The sequence below is a fragment of the Lucilia cuprina genome, chromosome 4 (assembly GCF_022045245.1).
Source record: "Lucilia cuprina isolate Lc7/37 chromosome 4, ASM2204524v1, whole genome shotgun sequence".
In the NCBI taxonomy this organism is placed as follows: Eukaryota; Metazoa; Arthropoda; class Insecta; order Diptera; family Calliphoridae; genus Lucilia; species Lucilia cuprina.
The window spans coordinates 84,639,261-84,655,662 of NC_060952.1; the positions used below are offsets into that span (position 1 = coordinate 84,639,261).

At 29.0% G+C, this 16,402-nt stretch overlaps 3 protein-coding genes across 3 annotated transcripts in view; 2 read left to right on the forward strand and 1 right to left on the reverse strand.

The window, feature by feature from the left end:
- Nucleotides 1-946: 946 nt before the first annotated feature.
- LOC111683234 (dihydrolipoyllysine-residue succinyltransferase component of 2-oxoglutarate dehydrogenase complex, mitochondrial) lies at nucleotides 947-8,093 on the reverse strand. The gene is made up of 7 exons (XM_023445287.2): nucleotides 7,828-8,093; nucleotides 7,242-7,336; nucleotides 7,054-7,164; nucleotides 4,606-5,175; nucleotides 3,935-4,079; nucleotides 1,447-1,752; nucleotides 947-1,370 (listed from the first exon to the last, which is right to left on the reverse strand). Exons 1-7 carry the CDS (start codon nucleotides 7,909-7,911, stop codon nucleotides 1,236-1,238), a joined length of 1,446 nt encoding a protein of 481 aa, XP_023301055.2. The 5' UTR covers nucleotides 7,912-8,093; the 3' UTR covers nucleotides 947-1,235.
- Nucleotides 8,094-10,439: 2,346 nt separating this feature from the next.
- LOC111683241 (C-1-tetrahydrofolate synthase, cytoplasmic) overlaps nucleotides 10,440-16,402 on the forward strand; it is an 11,969-nt gene continuing 6,006 nt past the window's right edge. Inside the window, exons 1-3 of the mRNA XM_046947941.1 lie at nucleotides 10,440-10,651; nucleotides 14,039-14,283; nucleotides 14,371-15,389. Of these exons, the coding sequence (XP_046803897.1) occupies nucleotides 10,581-10,651; nucleotides 14,039-14,283; nucleotides 14,371-15,389 (1,335 nt within the window). The 5' untranslated portion in view covers nucleotides 10,440-10,580. The remainder of the gene's footprint in view (nucleotides 10,652-14,038; nucleotides 14,284-14,370; nucleotides 15,390-16,402) is intronic.
- LOC124418428 (probable methyltransferase-like protein 15 homolog) lies at nucleotides 14,186-15,559 on the forward strand. The gene has a single exon (XM_046950655.1). It carries the CDS (start codon nucleotides 14,328-14,330, stop codon nucleotides 15,405-15,407), a length of 1,080 nt encoding a protein of 359 aa, XP_046806611.1. The 5' UTR covers nucleotides 14,186-14,327; the 3' UTR covers nucleotides 15,408-15,559.

A 16,402-nucleotide genomic window follows, 5' to 3' on the forward strand; every position in this document is an offset into this window, starting at 1 on the left:
CAATGAAAAAATATAATTTAAAACGTGTCTTATCCCGGTTAAATAAGATATTATTTTTATAAAGAGAAAAAGTTTTCTTTTTTTTAATTAAAGAAATCAATTTTAAGCGTCCTTTCAATGTTCACCTAACGGATGTAACATGTTTTAGTAATAGTTCTAAAATATCCTATATCAACTGTTCGATTGGTGTGGACAGTTATAAGGGAGGATTAAATTTTAATGTAAAGTTTAAGGAAGAAATCGATAAGGCCATGTTTAATGTAATCTTAACCATAAAACGTAACAGCCAACCGGATTTTGTTTTAATCAATACATCATTTGATGCTTGTTCCTTTGTCGAAAATAGCAATATTATGCAAATGTTAAAACTTATGCGAGATGAGGTTTATTTGTATTCCGAAAATTTTCCCAAAGAATGTCCCGTTAAAAAGGTGAGTATAGGAATGATTAAAAAAATTAAAACAATTGTAAAAGTTGTTTCTTTTCAATTTCAGAACACCGAAGTCAATATTAAAAATCTATACTTTAAAGCCGATAACTTGCCCAGTTATGTGCCCGAATGTAGATTTTCATTAACGTACAAACTTTGGCAAGCAAAGGATACACTTCTTGAAACAACGATTATGGGTTCGGTGGAAAACAAACAAAAATTACGCAAAAAGCCATTAAAAAATAATACCAATTAAAAATAAAATATACATTTGCATTGTATTGGTTTTTAAAACAATATTTTTTGTTATTTTTTTGTTCTTTTTTTTAATTTTTGGTTTCTTTAATAAATTAAAATAAAACATTTACACAAACATAAAAAATAGAAGAATTATATTGTAGTTAATAGATGATTGTGTCAGCAAACTAAACGTAGAAAGTATAGAATTATTAGCCGGTACATTGCATAGACATATTATACATTTAATATTTCTTTTTAAAAGTTTAAACAACAATATTGATTTTGATAGTTTTATAAATTTATATTTTTATTTACGAAATAAAACTTGTGTTTTAGAGTTTTTACTTTGTTTTTTTATAAGTTGGTTTGGTTTGTTTCCAGTGATTAAATTAGTAGACTTTTATTCATTTCATTTTCATATGCAAGCTGTTTAAACTTTTTGTGTGTGTGAGTGTTTGGATTTTTTGTTTTTGTATACAAGACTACAACAGCAAACATAAAAGAATTTATTCATTGTTCTACAAAGATATGAAAACTTTTATGTTTAACTTGCGAGAGTTTTAATTTACAAGCCAGCTAAAATAATTCTGGGATCTTCAACGGCAGCCTTAATTTTACGCAAGAACATAACAGCCTCACGACCATCAATCAATCGGTGATCGTAAGTTAGAGCAACATACATCATGGGGCGAATGACAACCTGTTAAATAATGAAGAAAAAAATATATAAATCGTTATAATTTTAAATTTTCAAATTACTTTATAATCATATATACCTGTCCCTTAACAGCAACGGGTCTCTCAAAGATACCATGCATACCCAAGATAGCACTTTGTGGTGGATTGATAATAGGTGTACCCATAAGGGAACCGAATACACCACCATTACTAATGGTGAAGGTACCACCGTCCATATCTTCAACAGCAATAGCACCCTTGCGAGCCTTGTCACCCAAAGCAGCCATAGCAATTTCAATATCAGCATAATTCATGCTTTCAACATTTCTGATAACAGGCACCACCAAACCCTTGGGGGTAGCAACGGCTACAGAAATATCAACATAATCACGATATACGATTTCCTGTAATTGTCAAAAAGAAGGTAAAATATTTATTTTTATTTCATGTGATTTTAACAAACTTCTAGTCTAGTATATTGTCTAGTCTATAGTCGAGTATATAGTCTTGTCTATAGTCTAATCTATAGTCTAGTCTATAATCTATTCTATAGTCTAATCTATAGTCTAGTCTAGTCTATAGTCTAGTCTATAGTCCAGTCTATAGTCTAGTCTATAGTCTAGTCTATAGTCTAGTCTATAGTCTAGTCTATAGTCTAGTCTATAGTCTAGTCTATAGTCTAGTCTGTAGTCTAGTCTTTAGTCTAGTCTATAGTCTAGTCTATAGTCTAGTCTATAGTCTAGTCTATAGTCTAGTCTATGGTCTAGTCTATAGTCTAGTCTGTAGTCTAGTCTTTAGTCTAGTCTTTAGTCTAGTCTATAGTCTAGTCTATAGTCTAGTCTATAGTCTAGTCTATAGTCTAGTCTATAGTCTAGTCTATAGTCTAATCTATAGTCTAGTCTACAGTCTGGTCTATAGTCTAGTCTATAGTTTAATCTATAGTCTCGTCTATAGTCTAGTCTATAGTCTAGTCTATAGTCTAGTCTATAGTCTAGTCTATGGTCTAGTCTATAGTCTACTCTATAGTCTAGTCTATAGTCTAGTCTATAGTCTAGTCTATAGTCTAGTCTATAGTCTAGTCTATAGTCTAGTCTATAGTCTAGTCTATAGTCTAGTCTATAGTCTAGTCTATAGTCTAGTCTATAGTCTAGTCTATAGTCTAGTCTATAGTCTAGTCTTTAGTCTAGTCTAAAGTCTAGCCCATAGTATAGTCTATAGTCTAGTCTAAAGTCAAGTCTATAGTCTAATCTATAATCAAGTCTATAGTATATAGTCTAATATATAGTCTATTCTATAGTCTAGTATACAACCTAGTTTATAATCCAGTAAAAATTATAGTAAATAGCCTAGTTCATAGTTCAGTATTAGCCTAGCCTGTAACCTAGTTACTAATGTATACTATAGTCTATTTTGTAATCTAGCAAAAAATAGTTTAGTTATTTAAAACTCTTATTGTTATAATGTTTGTTTTATTAAGAATTTAAATTTTCCATGCCTGATGTAAACATTTTCTTATCATTCCATTTTTTTATATAAAAGAGAAAGAGAGAAAAAGAGAGCATTCCATCTTATATAAACAACAAATCTTATTTAAACTTCTTCACCTAGTTATATATACATAGTAAGTATGTATGTACAAATTATGCGCATAAATAAAGAAATTAAAACATAAATAAGTAAATAAACAAAAAGCAAAAGCTAACAAAATCTGCAAAAAGTAAATTGTTGACTCATGATCATCACGATTTTAAATTTTGGAAATCAAACTGACGTCACAAGTCAGCAGACCTAGAAAATAAAATTAAAAAGTATTTCACAAAATAACTAAAAAATTGCGTAAAACTGATGTATGTATATGTATGTCTATGATTGCTTTAGGGAAAAATAATAATAATAATAAAAAGAAATACAAAAATTGCCACAAAATATTTAAAGAAATATGTATTTGTTAAAACGATAATAATGACGAAAAGAAAAGATCAAATTAAAGAAATGGTTACGTAGGCAAACGAAAAAAGTTTAATGAAAGCCAACAACCAAAAGCTTATTGCAGTAAAATATAAAGTTTGTCATTGTGTGTTTTTTTTAATATTTATATAAATGTTGTTAATTTTTTTTCAGATAAAGTTATCAAAACGATAAAAAGAAAACATAAAAATAAACATAGCGACTGTAGAAAAAATATCCAATTTTTACGATATTTTAGAACAATCTTGATAAATATGAAAGAAATTAAAAAAGCTTCTCTCTTTCATTCATTTTAAATAAAATGAATGAATGTTTTTTTAAATAATTTTATCCCTAATAATCATTTGATAATTTATTATTATATTATAATATATGTAATCACAATTTTTAATTGCAAATGATCGATGGTTTCTTGAAATTCAAAATTATTTAAACTATTTAAAGCTTTAATAATGAAATACATTTAAACTATTATAAACTATCAAAACCGTTTAAAATGACATATTTAAACTTTTTAAAGAATAAACTTATATTTAAAATCCTTGTTGCTTTAATTAAAACTTTGTCTTGAAACCAGCATTCAAATTCAAATTAAGTAGTATTCAAATTTATACTTACAGCACCATCAATAACCGCATTTACAACAGGTTGATCTTGCAAGGCATAGGCAGCAGCTTTAGTGAAGATGGACATGAAGCCAATCTTAATGCCAAATTTCTTTTGGAAGGCTTCCAAGTGTTCCTTACGGAAGGCCATAGCACCACTGGAAAAGTAATAATATATTTAGCAATTGACAAATAATAACTTTTGCTATAGAAAAAATGTCAGAATATCTCATAAAATTTTGCAGTTCTAGTTCTAGTTCAGTCCTAGTTCAGTTCTAGTTCAGTTCTAGTTCAGTTCTAGTTACTTCTAGTTACTTCTAGTTCAGTTCTAGTTCAGTTCTAGTTCAGTTCTAGTTCAGTTCTAGATTAGTTCTAGTTCAGTTCTAGTTCAGTTCTAGTTCAGTTCTAGTTCAGTTCTAGTTCAGTTCTAGTTCAGTTCTAGTTCAGTTCTAGTTCAGTTCTAGTTCAGTTCTAGTTCAGTTCTAGTTCAGTTCTAGTTCAGTTCTAGTTCAGTTCTAGTTCAGTTCTAGTTCAGTTCAGTTCTAGTTCAGTTCTAGTTCAATTCCAGTTCAGTTCTAGTTCAGTTCTATTTCAGTTCTAGTTTAGTTCTAGTTCAGTTCTATTTCAGTTCTTGTTCAGTTCAAATTCAGTTCTAGTTTAGATCCACAAGACAGATTAACTTACCTCATATCAATTTCATTGAATGTTGTCAACATGGCGTTAACATTTTGGGCTTCCTTCAAACGGGCGGCAATCTTTTGACGCATACGGTTCATTTTGACACGTTGTTCAGTACGAGTACCAGTGATTTGACGTGAATAATCGCTTGGTGGTACCTTAACCTGTGGTGGAACTATACCAGGAGCACGTGGAATAGATGCTGATGGAATAGAGGCAGATGGAGCTGCTGGTGGTGGTGGTGGGGGACGTGGAGCTGCTGGTTTTGGTGGTGGTGGTGCAGCGGCAGCAGCAGGCTTAGCAGCTGGTGGTGGTGGAGGAGCAGCAGCGGCTGGTTTAGCTGCTGGTGGTGGAGGTGGTGTATCGGCTTTGGGAGCGGCAGCTGGGGCAGCACCGGCATCAGCTTTCTCCAATTTGAATAAAGCTTGACCAGCTTTCACGGTATCACCATCGCTGACCAAAATTTCCTTAATAATACCGCCAAAGGGTGCTGGTACACCAACAGTGGTCTTATCAGTTTCGATTTCCATAACAGTTTGATCGACCTTGACATAGTCGCCAACCTTGCAAGTGAATCTAAAAGGAAATAGAAAATGGATTGGAAACAATTAAAAGTTGTAAACAAACAATTGTTGAATAGTTGTGAAAATGTCGAAAATTATTGATTTTTCTTTAAATTTTTGTTTTATTTATTTTATAATATATGTTTTTATTTTTATTTAAAACGCTTTTTATTAAACCTTGAGGATGTTTGAATGGAAATTTCTGTTTAATCTTATCATTAATTCTATTATAATCTAGATAACATTGATGTTAAGAACACCAAGCCTTCTTTCTACTTTATCAATTTGGTTATTCAACTGGTGGTAACAACGAATGCTGTAAAGTAGACGTAATTAATATAGTTTTAGGAATTTTCAAACAAAATACCACATGTCCAAAAGAAATAACAATATGATAATAGATTTATTATCTATAAGTACTTGCAATCAAATCATAGTGAAAGTAATTTATTTGTAAAACAAATTGTTATTTTAAACAACATTATTATACATACAAATTTTGCTTTTTTGCATAATCAAATTGTAAACTTTTTAAAAAGACGGCTGTCATTTACACAGACGAGTTTTGCTAAGCGCTACACTAATTAAAAATCATATGTGTCTGAGCTTTCAAAATAAGTCATTGAAAAAATCACTGTTTAAATAATTTAGTTACATGTAAATTTTATAAGCGACAAGGGAAACACAGACAACCTTTAAAATTTTAAATGTAAAATATTCTGGTTGTAGATTTAAACAAAAACATTTTATTATTTTTTAAATAAAAATTTCGCAAATTCTGTACTTGAATTTAAAGAAAAAAAGTAGGTTTTGTTGGGGATAGTAATTTATTCTTTGGGGTAGTATATTGTTTTATTACCTTGTAGTTGATAATGTTTACATCTATATAGATGTCAATCTTTTTAGTCGGTTCTAGTTCAGTTCTAGGTCAGTTCTAGTTCAATTCTAGTTCAGTTCTAGTTCAGTTCCAGTTCAGTTCTAGTTCAGATTTAGTTCAGTTCTAGTTCAGTTCCAGTTCAGTTCTAGTTCAGTTCTAGTTCAATTCTAGTTCAGTTCTAGTTCAGTTCTAGTTCAGTTCTAGTTCAGTTCTAGTTCAGTTCTAGTTCAGTTCTAGTTAAGTTCTAGTTCAGTTCTAGTTCAGTTCTAGTTCAGTTCTAGTTCAGTTCTAGTTCAGTTCTAGTTCACTTTTAGTCCAGTTTTAGTCCAGTTTTAGTTCAGTTCTAGTTCAGTTCTAGTTTATGTCTAGTTCAGTTCTAATTCAGTTCTAGTTCAGTTCATACTTTCATGATTTAAGAATACCAAATATTCATACCATTTATTTGTTTCTAATTAAGAACTCGTGAATATTTTAGAATCCACTTTCACATGGTTTATTGTTTACAAATTGATAACAATTCGTTAACGTATTTAATGAATTCACGGCAATCAGTTGGAAACCAAATTTTAAAAATTCAGTTTGTTTATTTAATAAGAAGAAGAATATTATAATATCATAAAAAATCAATATTAAATCAAGATCAGTATACAGAAAATACGTGATCGAAGAGTACTTGAATCTACAATGGTCCCATAGTTTATTATTTATTTTATGGACAACTTTCAGTTTATTGTAACAAAACACTATTCTTCTTTGATAAAATCCATTTTGCTAGTAAAAACTTTGCTTTAAATACAATAAAAAAATAAGAGTTTCAAACTTTTTAAATGAAGCTAAAAACGGGTAGACATTTAGAAAAAATACACATAAACAAAAGCCGTTTTAAAGCTAATGACCCACTTGCGGGACCTTGACTAACACAAAACGCTTTACACGTTTTAAGTTAAACAAGGGGAAAGGAAAGCGCAAATAAAACAAAATTAAATAAAGTGAATAAAATAAAATAAAACTTACTTGACATCACCTTCCGATACGGAATCAGCAAAAGGGGGAACTTTAATGGTTTCCAAATTCCACAAACTAACAGAGGTATGGAAACTTTTGCTGGCCATAACGCCCAAAGGTCTAGAAATTATAAAAAAATTAACAATTAATAAAAGTTTACAAAAAAAAAAAATTACTAAATTAAAAAGAAAACTCACCTGCTGACAGTTACTGCAGACTGGGATTCAGCAAAAAGTTGAGCCTGGACTGTAGCTAATCTGGCATATTGACGAACAACATTGGCACTTTTAACCTAAACGAAAAGGCAAATAATAAGTAAAAATAATTTTGGCCACAAGTATTTTTTTTTTAAATTAAAATAAAACTAAAAGATAAACATTAATTTAGCAGCAGACAGAAAAAAAGTGAAAATCAATGATTGCACAACACTTTTAATAAAAATTATTTTGCTTAAAAACTTTTTAATAAAACACAAATGTTTTAATATTGTTTTTTTAGTAATAGAAGTCACGTGAATCATACATTTGCTTAGGAAAAAATCTAAAACATTCTGGTTTTTCATTCATAAGTTTTTGTTTTAAGAATTTTAACACTTTTCCACATTACATAATCCATGGGATGCTTAAAATTTTCTTTTCATTCGTGTCTTTAGCACAATTACCCCTTTGCAGGTGTGCTGTGACCACCCCGCGCCACACCCTCTTGCTCGTAACTCAATAATCTTGCATTTCTGTAAGGGTATTGGCTGCAGTTCATCCATTTATTCCTTCATTTACTACTTACTTCTTGGCTACGGGCCGCTTGCATACCCAGACTGAGTACATTACGCGGTAAACGTCGCGATGTTATCGATATTATTCCGGACATTTTTTGATATTATTTGTTTTTTTGTTTCGTTCGTTTCTCTATTTGTTTTATATTTAAACAATTTAGAATGATTTCCCAAGTTTCGTTTTATCAAATTCTTTCACTTTTTTCACTTTTTCCCACAGGTCGACATGCGACTCAGTGTAGCAGCAGCACCAATGAACGTTTCCGAAAGCGACGTGAGAGTGAAGTTTTGACAAAAAAAATTTGACATTTTTTGAGGAATTGTCAAAATGACAAGAAAAAAATTTTGACAATATGTGAGAGCAAATTGTGGAAAATGTCAAAATGTACTAAAAATATTATAAAGGACTGGTAGGAAATTTTGGCAGAGAGGACAAAAAATTCTACGTACAAGAAGAAAACAAACAGGGAATTTTTGGTAAACTTTTTTCAGAGTTGCACGGAAATTTACTTTTTTGTATATACACGTGGATAAGTGATCTCTATGAAGGAAACACATATATTTTATAGTATTAATTAGGAAAAACAGATTTGCATTACAAAAATTATTATATTTTGAGTATATTTTATTTTGTATGGCAAATCTAGTTAAAATCAACTAGATTTGGCTCGAAATCTCATAAATACTATTATATTCAATACAATTTTCCTTAATTTTAATTAATTTTTTCCTAATTTAAACTAAAATTATGTAGATTTCAAGTGAAATTTCTACATTCTCATTTATTTACTTAAATTCAATTTTAAATTCTCTATTTTATTTGGATTTTTACCAATTTAAAATTTTTAGAATTTTTAGAAATTTTTCGAAATTGTTGAAATAATGTAAAAAGCTTATTTTTTGTAACATACATACATACATACATACTTATTATTTGTATTATACATATTATAAACTGTTTTCATTGACTAAAGTCAATAATATTTAATAATAAATTCCTAAATGATTTTTTTTTTCATTTTTATATTTTTCAACATAATCTAGAAGAATACCTATAATACTTTTTGAAATTTTCTTTGGACACTTGTTTATTTTCTTATGATTTTAAGATTTAAACAATGAAATATGCGCGTTTCTAGCAAAATTATCTGAAGAATGTTTTTTTAGCTATATTTTGTGATGTTTTTTTATTTTTGTTTCTAATATTTCTATCTATTTATCATAAAAATTCGCTAATATGTGATTATTTTCTAAAAAATGGAAGATACTAATAGGTAACGGATATTTACTGCATTTTTTATGAAAATGAAATAAAATCAGTAAAAAAAGCAAAAATAAGTCTTTCATGTTTAAATTAACACATTTTTATATTATTAATGAAAATGGTTTGAGAAAAAAATTCATGTTCAATACATACAAATTATTACAAAATTCATTCCAGTTATGAATTATATTTTCTTTGCACTTATATCCAAAAAATAATAAATAAAATAAAAAACAACATGGTGATAAACTGCCAAAACAAATTACGTATATATCGTGGAAACGAGCTAATTGACTATTATTAATTCCGAGATCGAAATAAAGTAATTAAACTTGTCGTAGAAATATGGTATTAAATTCAAATTTTTTTCTAAATTGTAGTTTTGTATATAAAAAGTAGTGTAACCTTGTTTTTATAGGATGCAAATTAATAGTTTTTGTCAAATTTTAATGATTTATTGAATCCAAGTTTACTTTTTTTTAAGTGGGTTATATCAAAGACCAAGTTATGAAAATTCTATGATGAAATTTATTTCCTAAAAAATTTGACCGTATCAAATTATAGGTGGAAAATTTAGATCTAATAGAACTTGTCCGATATTTTGCCGTTCCGACACTGTCGTGACTTCAACAGACATCACATTAGTTTTCGAATAACGAGTATATTTTAAAACAAGTTTTCCAGGAAGTTAAGTTATGAACAACCGTTATTATTTTATATTTTTTTCAATATTCTATATTACAAATTTTTCGTATTTCATTCAAATCAAATAAGAAAAATTTTGTTTTCTGGCAGCACTAAAAATAATAACAACCAAATTTTTCATACAAGTGTGTTCAAATTTTTCACATAACTTAAGTTACATTGTTGTACGTTTATTGTATATAAATATTAAAAACAAAAATTATCAATGAATATTTATATATTTTTAATGAATATTTATATTATATAAAAAACTATTTGAAAATTAAGAGGAATATCTATAAAATCAAATTTTTAATTTGAATATACAAAATAATCGCAAGTTTTAATTTTTCTTAATTTTCTATATAATATGTATAAATTTTTATCGATCAAGTATGTTCAACTTTTTCACAGAAATTTAGTTACATTTTTGTACTACAAATGAAAGGAAAATATATGAAAAATTATGATCAAGAAAGGGATAGACCAAAAACTAAGTTTTTGCTAACATTGTGTATGTTACTTTAAATATTTACTTCAAATTTCCTATTAGCCCAATTTTAACATTTTACGTTTACCAACACTAAAAATTGTTTTGTGCGGCATGACATTTCATTGTTTTCATTTGTACTAAATATTTTTGGACAGCTGTTTTTGACGTTTAAATTAAAGCGCCCAAAACATTACGAAACGCGAGTGTAATTATTAGTAAAAGAAAACTTTTGAAAGAAAATGTTATTTTTCTAAATATTTAAATAAGAAAATTAAAATAAATGTTAATAAATTTAAAATAAAACTATTAAAGAACACAAAATTATGTCGGTACAATACCAAAGATTTTTAAAAGTACTCGAAAAGTGGCCAGCAGAAAAATCAAAAGTCGGCAGGTAAACAATTTTTTTTTGGAAATGCTTTCCAATCATAGACCATTATTAACCATTGCATACTGTTAACTCTAACTTATCATTACATTTCATTGCACTTAACACTTAGCTTGCTTTTTAACTTACAACTTATCTATCATGCTACTAATCGGTAATTTGAGCTGGGTTATTGAGATTAAGATTTTGATTTAGTTTTCCATTTTAAATCTTTGGATTTTGTTGTTGTTCTAGTCGAGAGGGTACCGGAGGGGTGTACAATAGATAGAAAATATATTTAAGTGTATATATCTAATAGATTTAAACAAATAAATGTGTATGACATTTATCCATCGTTGATTTAGTTGCTGTTGGTACTTGCTGTGCTTCAGAACAGTTTTCGTTTTTTTAATTCTTTCTTTAATTTGTATTTTAAAAGTTGTTGTAAATAAAATTAGAGTTTTTGTGTTGTATTGTGGTTTTTTCAATTGTTTGTTAATACTTTGTGTGATTGTGCAACAAAATAATCGAAACCATGTCTTCCAAATATGCTTATCAACTTATTGATGAAGAGTACCTTTTTGGTACTGGACAAGAGTAAGTTTCTTAATATGTCTACAAAAAATGTCTTATTTAGGAAAATTCCTATCACTCCAGCCGTTATATTGTGAAATAAAATGTATTTACAATTCTATAAGTGTATGTTTTAAAAACTTTTTTATAAATTTATATTCTGGAGGTGTTTTTTTTTTTCAAACACGTGGTTGTTAAGATTTTTCTTTAAGATTTATTAAGGTTAAAATTGTCTAGCGCAACATTAAGGCTTAACAATTATGTTTGTTTAAATATTAGCTGTATTCATGTACTTGCCAATTTAATTAATTATGCAGAATTTTGAAAACGGTCATAGACATGGACAAATTAGACAAACTAGCATAAAACGCATCAGCGAAATCTGTTATTTGAAATAAAATAGACTCGGTGGAAAAAAGTATGTGAAAAATAATAAAAACAAGTAATATTTCTATATTCGGCTGTGCCGAATTTTATATACCCTTCACAAAGTATGTTTTAAAAAACAGTTTTTATTTATTTTGTATCTGCACACATGTCACACATAACATACACACACACGAATATAAACTATAGCAGAAAGAAATATTAACCGTTGTACTGTAATACCACCGTCAAACTGTATTAACACCCTCAAACAAATATTAGCTGTATTACCAACATATTACTGCTTTATCTCCTTGTTCTTGTTATACCTAGGGTTCTATAGTTGAAACGAAAAGTCGTCTTTTCGACTTTTTGCACTTTATGAAAAGTCGACTTTTCGACTTTTTGCATTTTATTAAAAGTCGACTTTTCGACTTTTTGCATTTTATGAAAAGTCGATTTTTCGACTTTTAATATTTTATAAATAGTCGACTTTTCGACTTTCCGATTTTTTTTCGACTTTTTCCGACTTTTCGACTTTTTTCGACTTTTCGACTTTTTTCGACTTTTTTCGACTTTTCGACTTTTTTCGACTTTTCGACTTTTTTCATAGACGATAGTCGGGTTATCGACTTTTTTGGAACAAAATAGTCGACATCGACTTTTTTCGACAAAAAGTCGATTGTTCGATTATTCGAAAGTCGATTTATAGAACCCTAGTTATACCCACTTATCTTCGTGAGAACGGAACAGCATGCAAACATACAAAAAAAAAAAAAAAAATACACAACTGAAAAAAACCAAATACATCTCCACACGCACATGTACATCTTTATCCAATCCACAATATTGTTCTTGCTTCTTTAACAAAGCATGAAAAAAATGTGGATTTTTTCAGAGGTTGTCTCGGATTTTTGCTCATATCTCCGTTATTTATAGACCGATTTTGCTGATTTTAAATAGCGATATTCTCGAAAGCATGTCTAACTGAATTATTAATGATTAGGATTTCGCCGATATCTGGGGACCTCTAAAAACTGATTTCAACAGACAGACAGGCGGACATGGCTTAAACGACTCCGCTATCTATAAGGATCCAGAATATATATACTTTATAGGGTCGGAAAATTATATTATAGAAATTACAAACGGAATGACAAACTTATATATACCCTTCTCACGAAGGTGAGGGATATAAAAATATGAATATATCTTAAGATTCATTGTCATACTGTTTCACAAGTCATTAAAAATTAAAAGGAAAACTTTAGCATTGAAAAAAAAACCCTGGATCGAGAAGAAAAAAGGTCTTTTGTTGCAACCAAAGAAGTACAACAATTCTTTCACTTCTATCAGAAAAGCAGCTCGTAAAGTTAAATAATCTAATTTTTTGTGCGCTGAACAAAAGTAAACTGCTGAAATACTGAACTATTGAGCACAATCGAACTTTTACAACAATAAACTAGTGGGTCGATTGTATATAACGGTTGCCATTTCACTTGCGTTGCTAGTTGCAAAAATGATGTGGATACTAAACGTTTTTAGGCAATATTTTGGAAACTTTATAATTAATTAATATTTTATTCAATAATAATCCTCATCCAATGAGTTTTTGTTAGACTGAACTATTTTTAGACTAAGGGCGGGTTTCTTAGTCCTCAGTTAAACTAATCTTAACTTGCTGTTAGATTAAACTCGGAACTAATTTAGGCGGAGTTTAACCGATGATTGTGTTTTTCAGTTTTAGATTTAAGCTCAGTTAACTTTGTTAGTATTGCCAACGTTTCACTCAAAAACATAAACAATGAACAGCTGTTTTTTGCAAACAATACTTTTGTAAAATGGAAAATTTTAGAAAAATGTTAAATAAACATTTAAAACAATAATAAATAAAACAAAACAAATCAGAAAATTGCAATTTATTTAAAATATTAAGTTTTTGTTCTTCCGAAATCATTGTTTTATTGTTTTTGTTAATTGTATTTTCTCACTTATAACTTGAGTTTAATTGGTCAATTACACTCAGTTAAACTAAGATAATAAGTAACTTTACTGATAACTGAAAAACACAAAACATATATTAAACCAGGTTTAACCAAAGAATGAAGATTATCTTTATCAGACTCGCCCTAAATCATTCTCTTATTTTGAAGCTGGCAACGCAACTAATATTCGGTTGTCATACATAATCGACCCATAGGAATTTGAGTTTTATGTTGAACCCATTTAAGCCATTTAAACCCAGCTCTGGTATGTTTTTTTTGTATGGTTTTTATTAACACATTAAACCGATATTATTAAAAACTACTCATCCAACATTTAACAAATTTAACTGCTTTTATTTAAAACCATAATTTTTTTTATTTAATTCGTACATAACATAAACTCACATTTGCATTTTTCATAATCCAAAAAAGTGAAATTTTCAATAGAAACAAAACATAAATAAAATACCTATATAACTCTCATCATTAGGGATCTTGGTGAGCAAATACGTAAACATATAAAAAGTTTAACAAATCCAGCAAATTTAACACAAGAAGCCACCGATAAAATCACCAAACAAATAGATTCACTTGAAAGATTGGCCAACAATACCTACGGACGTAAATATACACGTATTTACAGTTCCACAGCTACTGGACTAACTGCTCAACAGTGTAATCAAGTGTTATCTTCGGAATTTTTACAATATTTAAACGAGGACAAAAAGAAGAATTAATTTTACTCATCAACTTCTCTTAAAAACACAAATCTTAACAAAATGTGGCGTAAACAATTAATAAAATCTTATTGCACTATGGGAGGTTCTCAACAGACCACTAGAACAGCCGCAAAACCTCCACATATACCGGTATTGTGTCAAGAAGCCATTAGCTATTTAAAACCTTTAGCACAGCAAACATTTATTGATATGACATTTGGTGCTGGCGGCCATACTAGTCAACTTTTGGAACAACATCAAGATATTAAAGTGTTTGCCTTAGATCGTGATCCGGTAGCTTATGAATTGGCTAAAAGTATGAGTTCTAAATATCAAGGTAGATTAATACCTTTACTGGGAAAATTCTCTGACCTACCACGTCTACTTAAAGATCATCAAGTGGGACGTCATAGTATAGATGGTATTCTCTTCGATTTTAGATGTTCCTCTATGCAATTTGATGAAGCTGATAGAGGTTTTTCTATATCGAAAAATGGTCCCTTAGATATGCGCATGGATCGTGGTTTTAACAATAATACCGAACAAATAACAGCAGCTGATGTTTTAGCTCGTGCAGAGGAAGTAGATTTGGTGAAAATTCTAAGAGTTTATGGTGAAGAAAAAGCAGCTAAAAAAATTGCCCGAGCTATTGTGGAGGCACGCGCTGCTTTCTATAAAATAGAAACTACCAAACAGTTGGCAGATCTGGTGGCTTCTTGTTTAAGTGATACACCCTTTAGAATGGATAAAATGCAACGTCCCACCCATGTGGCCACAAAAACTTTTCAAGCTTTACGTATTTTCGTTAATAACGAATTAAACGAAATCAATTATGGCATGATCTTGGCAAATGAATATCTAAAACCGGAAGGACGTTTAGTAGCCATTACTTTTCACTCTCTAGAAGATACCATAGTTAAACGTCATCTTAATGGCAATGTCATAGAAGGTTTAGCCAATCCGGTACCTTTGAAATATTGTGGTCATGATGTAACACACGATAAAGAGTTGGTGGAATCATTTGTATCTAGTAAATGGAAACAATTGCATAAACATGTAATTGTACCAGAGGATGAGGAAATAATGCGTAACAGTCGTAGTCGTTCGGCTAAATTGAGAGCTGCCATTAAATTGAAATAGTTATTGCAGGAAATGCTTCTTTGTTTGGGATTTTTACTTTATTATATAAAGTTTTTGTTGTAGTTTTAAGTTACATTTTGTTTAGATATACAAAAAAAAAAGAAAATTTGTAAATGATGAAATAAAATAAAGTAATGAAATCGTTTAATGAACTTTAACATAAATTTATTTATTCTTTAAGATTTATTCTAAACTATTAGGCAAGTTTAATCTATAAGTTTAAAAGATATTATTTATATGTACCTTTAAATGGAAAACGTTGCAAGGATTGTCATAATGCAATAGCAACATTTCATTAGGAAATTATATGTTTAATAAGTTCTTTTTAAACTAATTATGTGATACAACACCAGTGAAATAAGCTTTTAACTCTGTTAAATTAAAAACATTAGAAACATCATTACTTAAATAAACTTTTTACGTTAAAAGGAAAGCAATTCAAATTGGTTAAACTTTTGTATTATGTTATATTAATTAACACTATGTACAAAATTTATTCACTATTAATGCACTTAAAGCTTTTTTTTTAACAAAATAAGCTTTTTTGCAAACTCCCGCCAAATAGTATCTGCCAGCTGAGTGTAAAAACAAAGAAATTTAGTCATTGGCTTGCAGCACATAATTTTTTTAATTTTTGTTAAAATAATTTAGTCTGTAAGTTTACAAAAAGGTAATAAGTACTTAATTTAATTCAAAATACATAAATAGTTTTAATGAAGCTCCAGTTCAATTCAAGTTCAGTTCAAGTTTAGTTCTACTTCAATTCAATTTAAGTTCTGGTACAGTTCTAGTTCAGTTCTAATTCAGTTCTAGTTCAGTTCTAGTTCAGTTCTATTTCAGTTCTATTTCAGTTCTATTTCAGTTCTAGTTCTGTTCTAGTTTAGTTTTAGTTCAGTTCTAGTTCAGTTCTAGTTTAGTTCTAGTTCAGTTCTAGTTCAGTTCTAGTTCAGTTCTAGTTCAGTTCTAGTTCAGTTCTATTTCAGTTCTATTTCAGT

What these genes read in the sequence shown, in the direction of transcription:
- LOC124418428 (XM_046950655.1), top strand. Translation starts at nt 14,328, where the DNA reads ATGTGGCGTAAACAATTAATAAAATCTTATTGCACTATGGGAGGTTCT.
- LOC111683234 (XM_023445287.2), bottom strand. Translation starts at nt 7,911, where the DNA reads ATGTCCGGAATAATATCGATAACATCGCGACGTTTACCGCGTAATGTA. An exon ending in TCTGCAGTAACTGTCAGCAG is followed by an intron (nt 7,165 to 7,241) that starts GTGAGTTTTCTT and finishes TATAATTTCTAG; the next exon opens with ACCTTTGGGCGTTATGGCCA. An exon ending in TTCAATGAAATTGATATGAG is followed by an intron (nt 4,080 to 4,605) that starts GTAAGTTAATCT and finishes TTACTTTTCCAG; the next exon opens with TGGTGCTATGGCCTTCCGTA.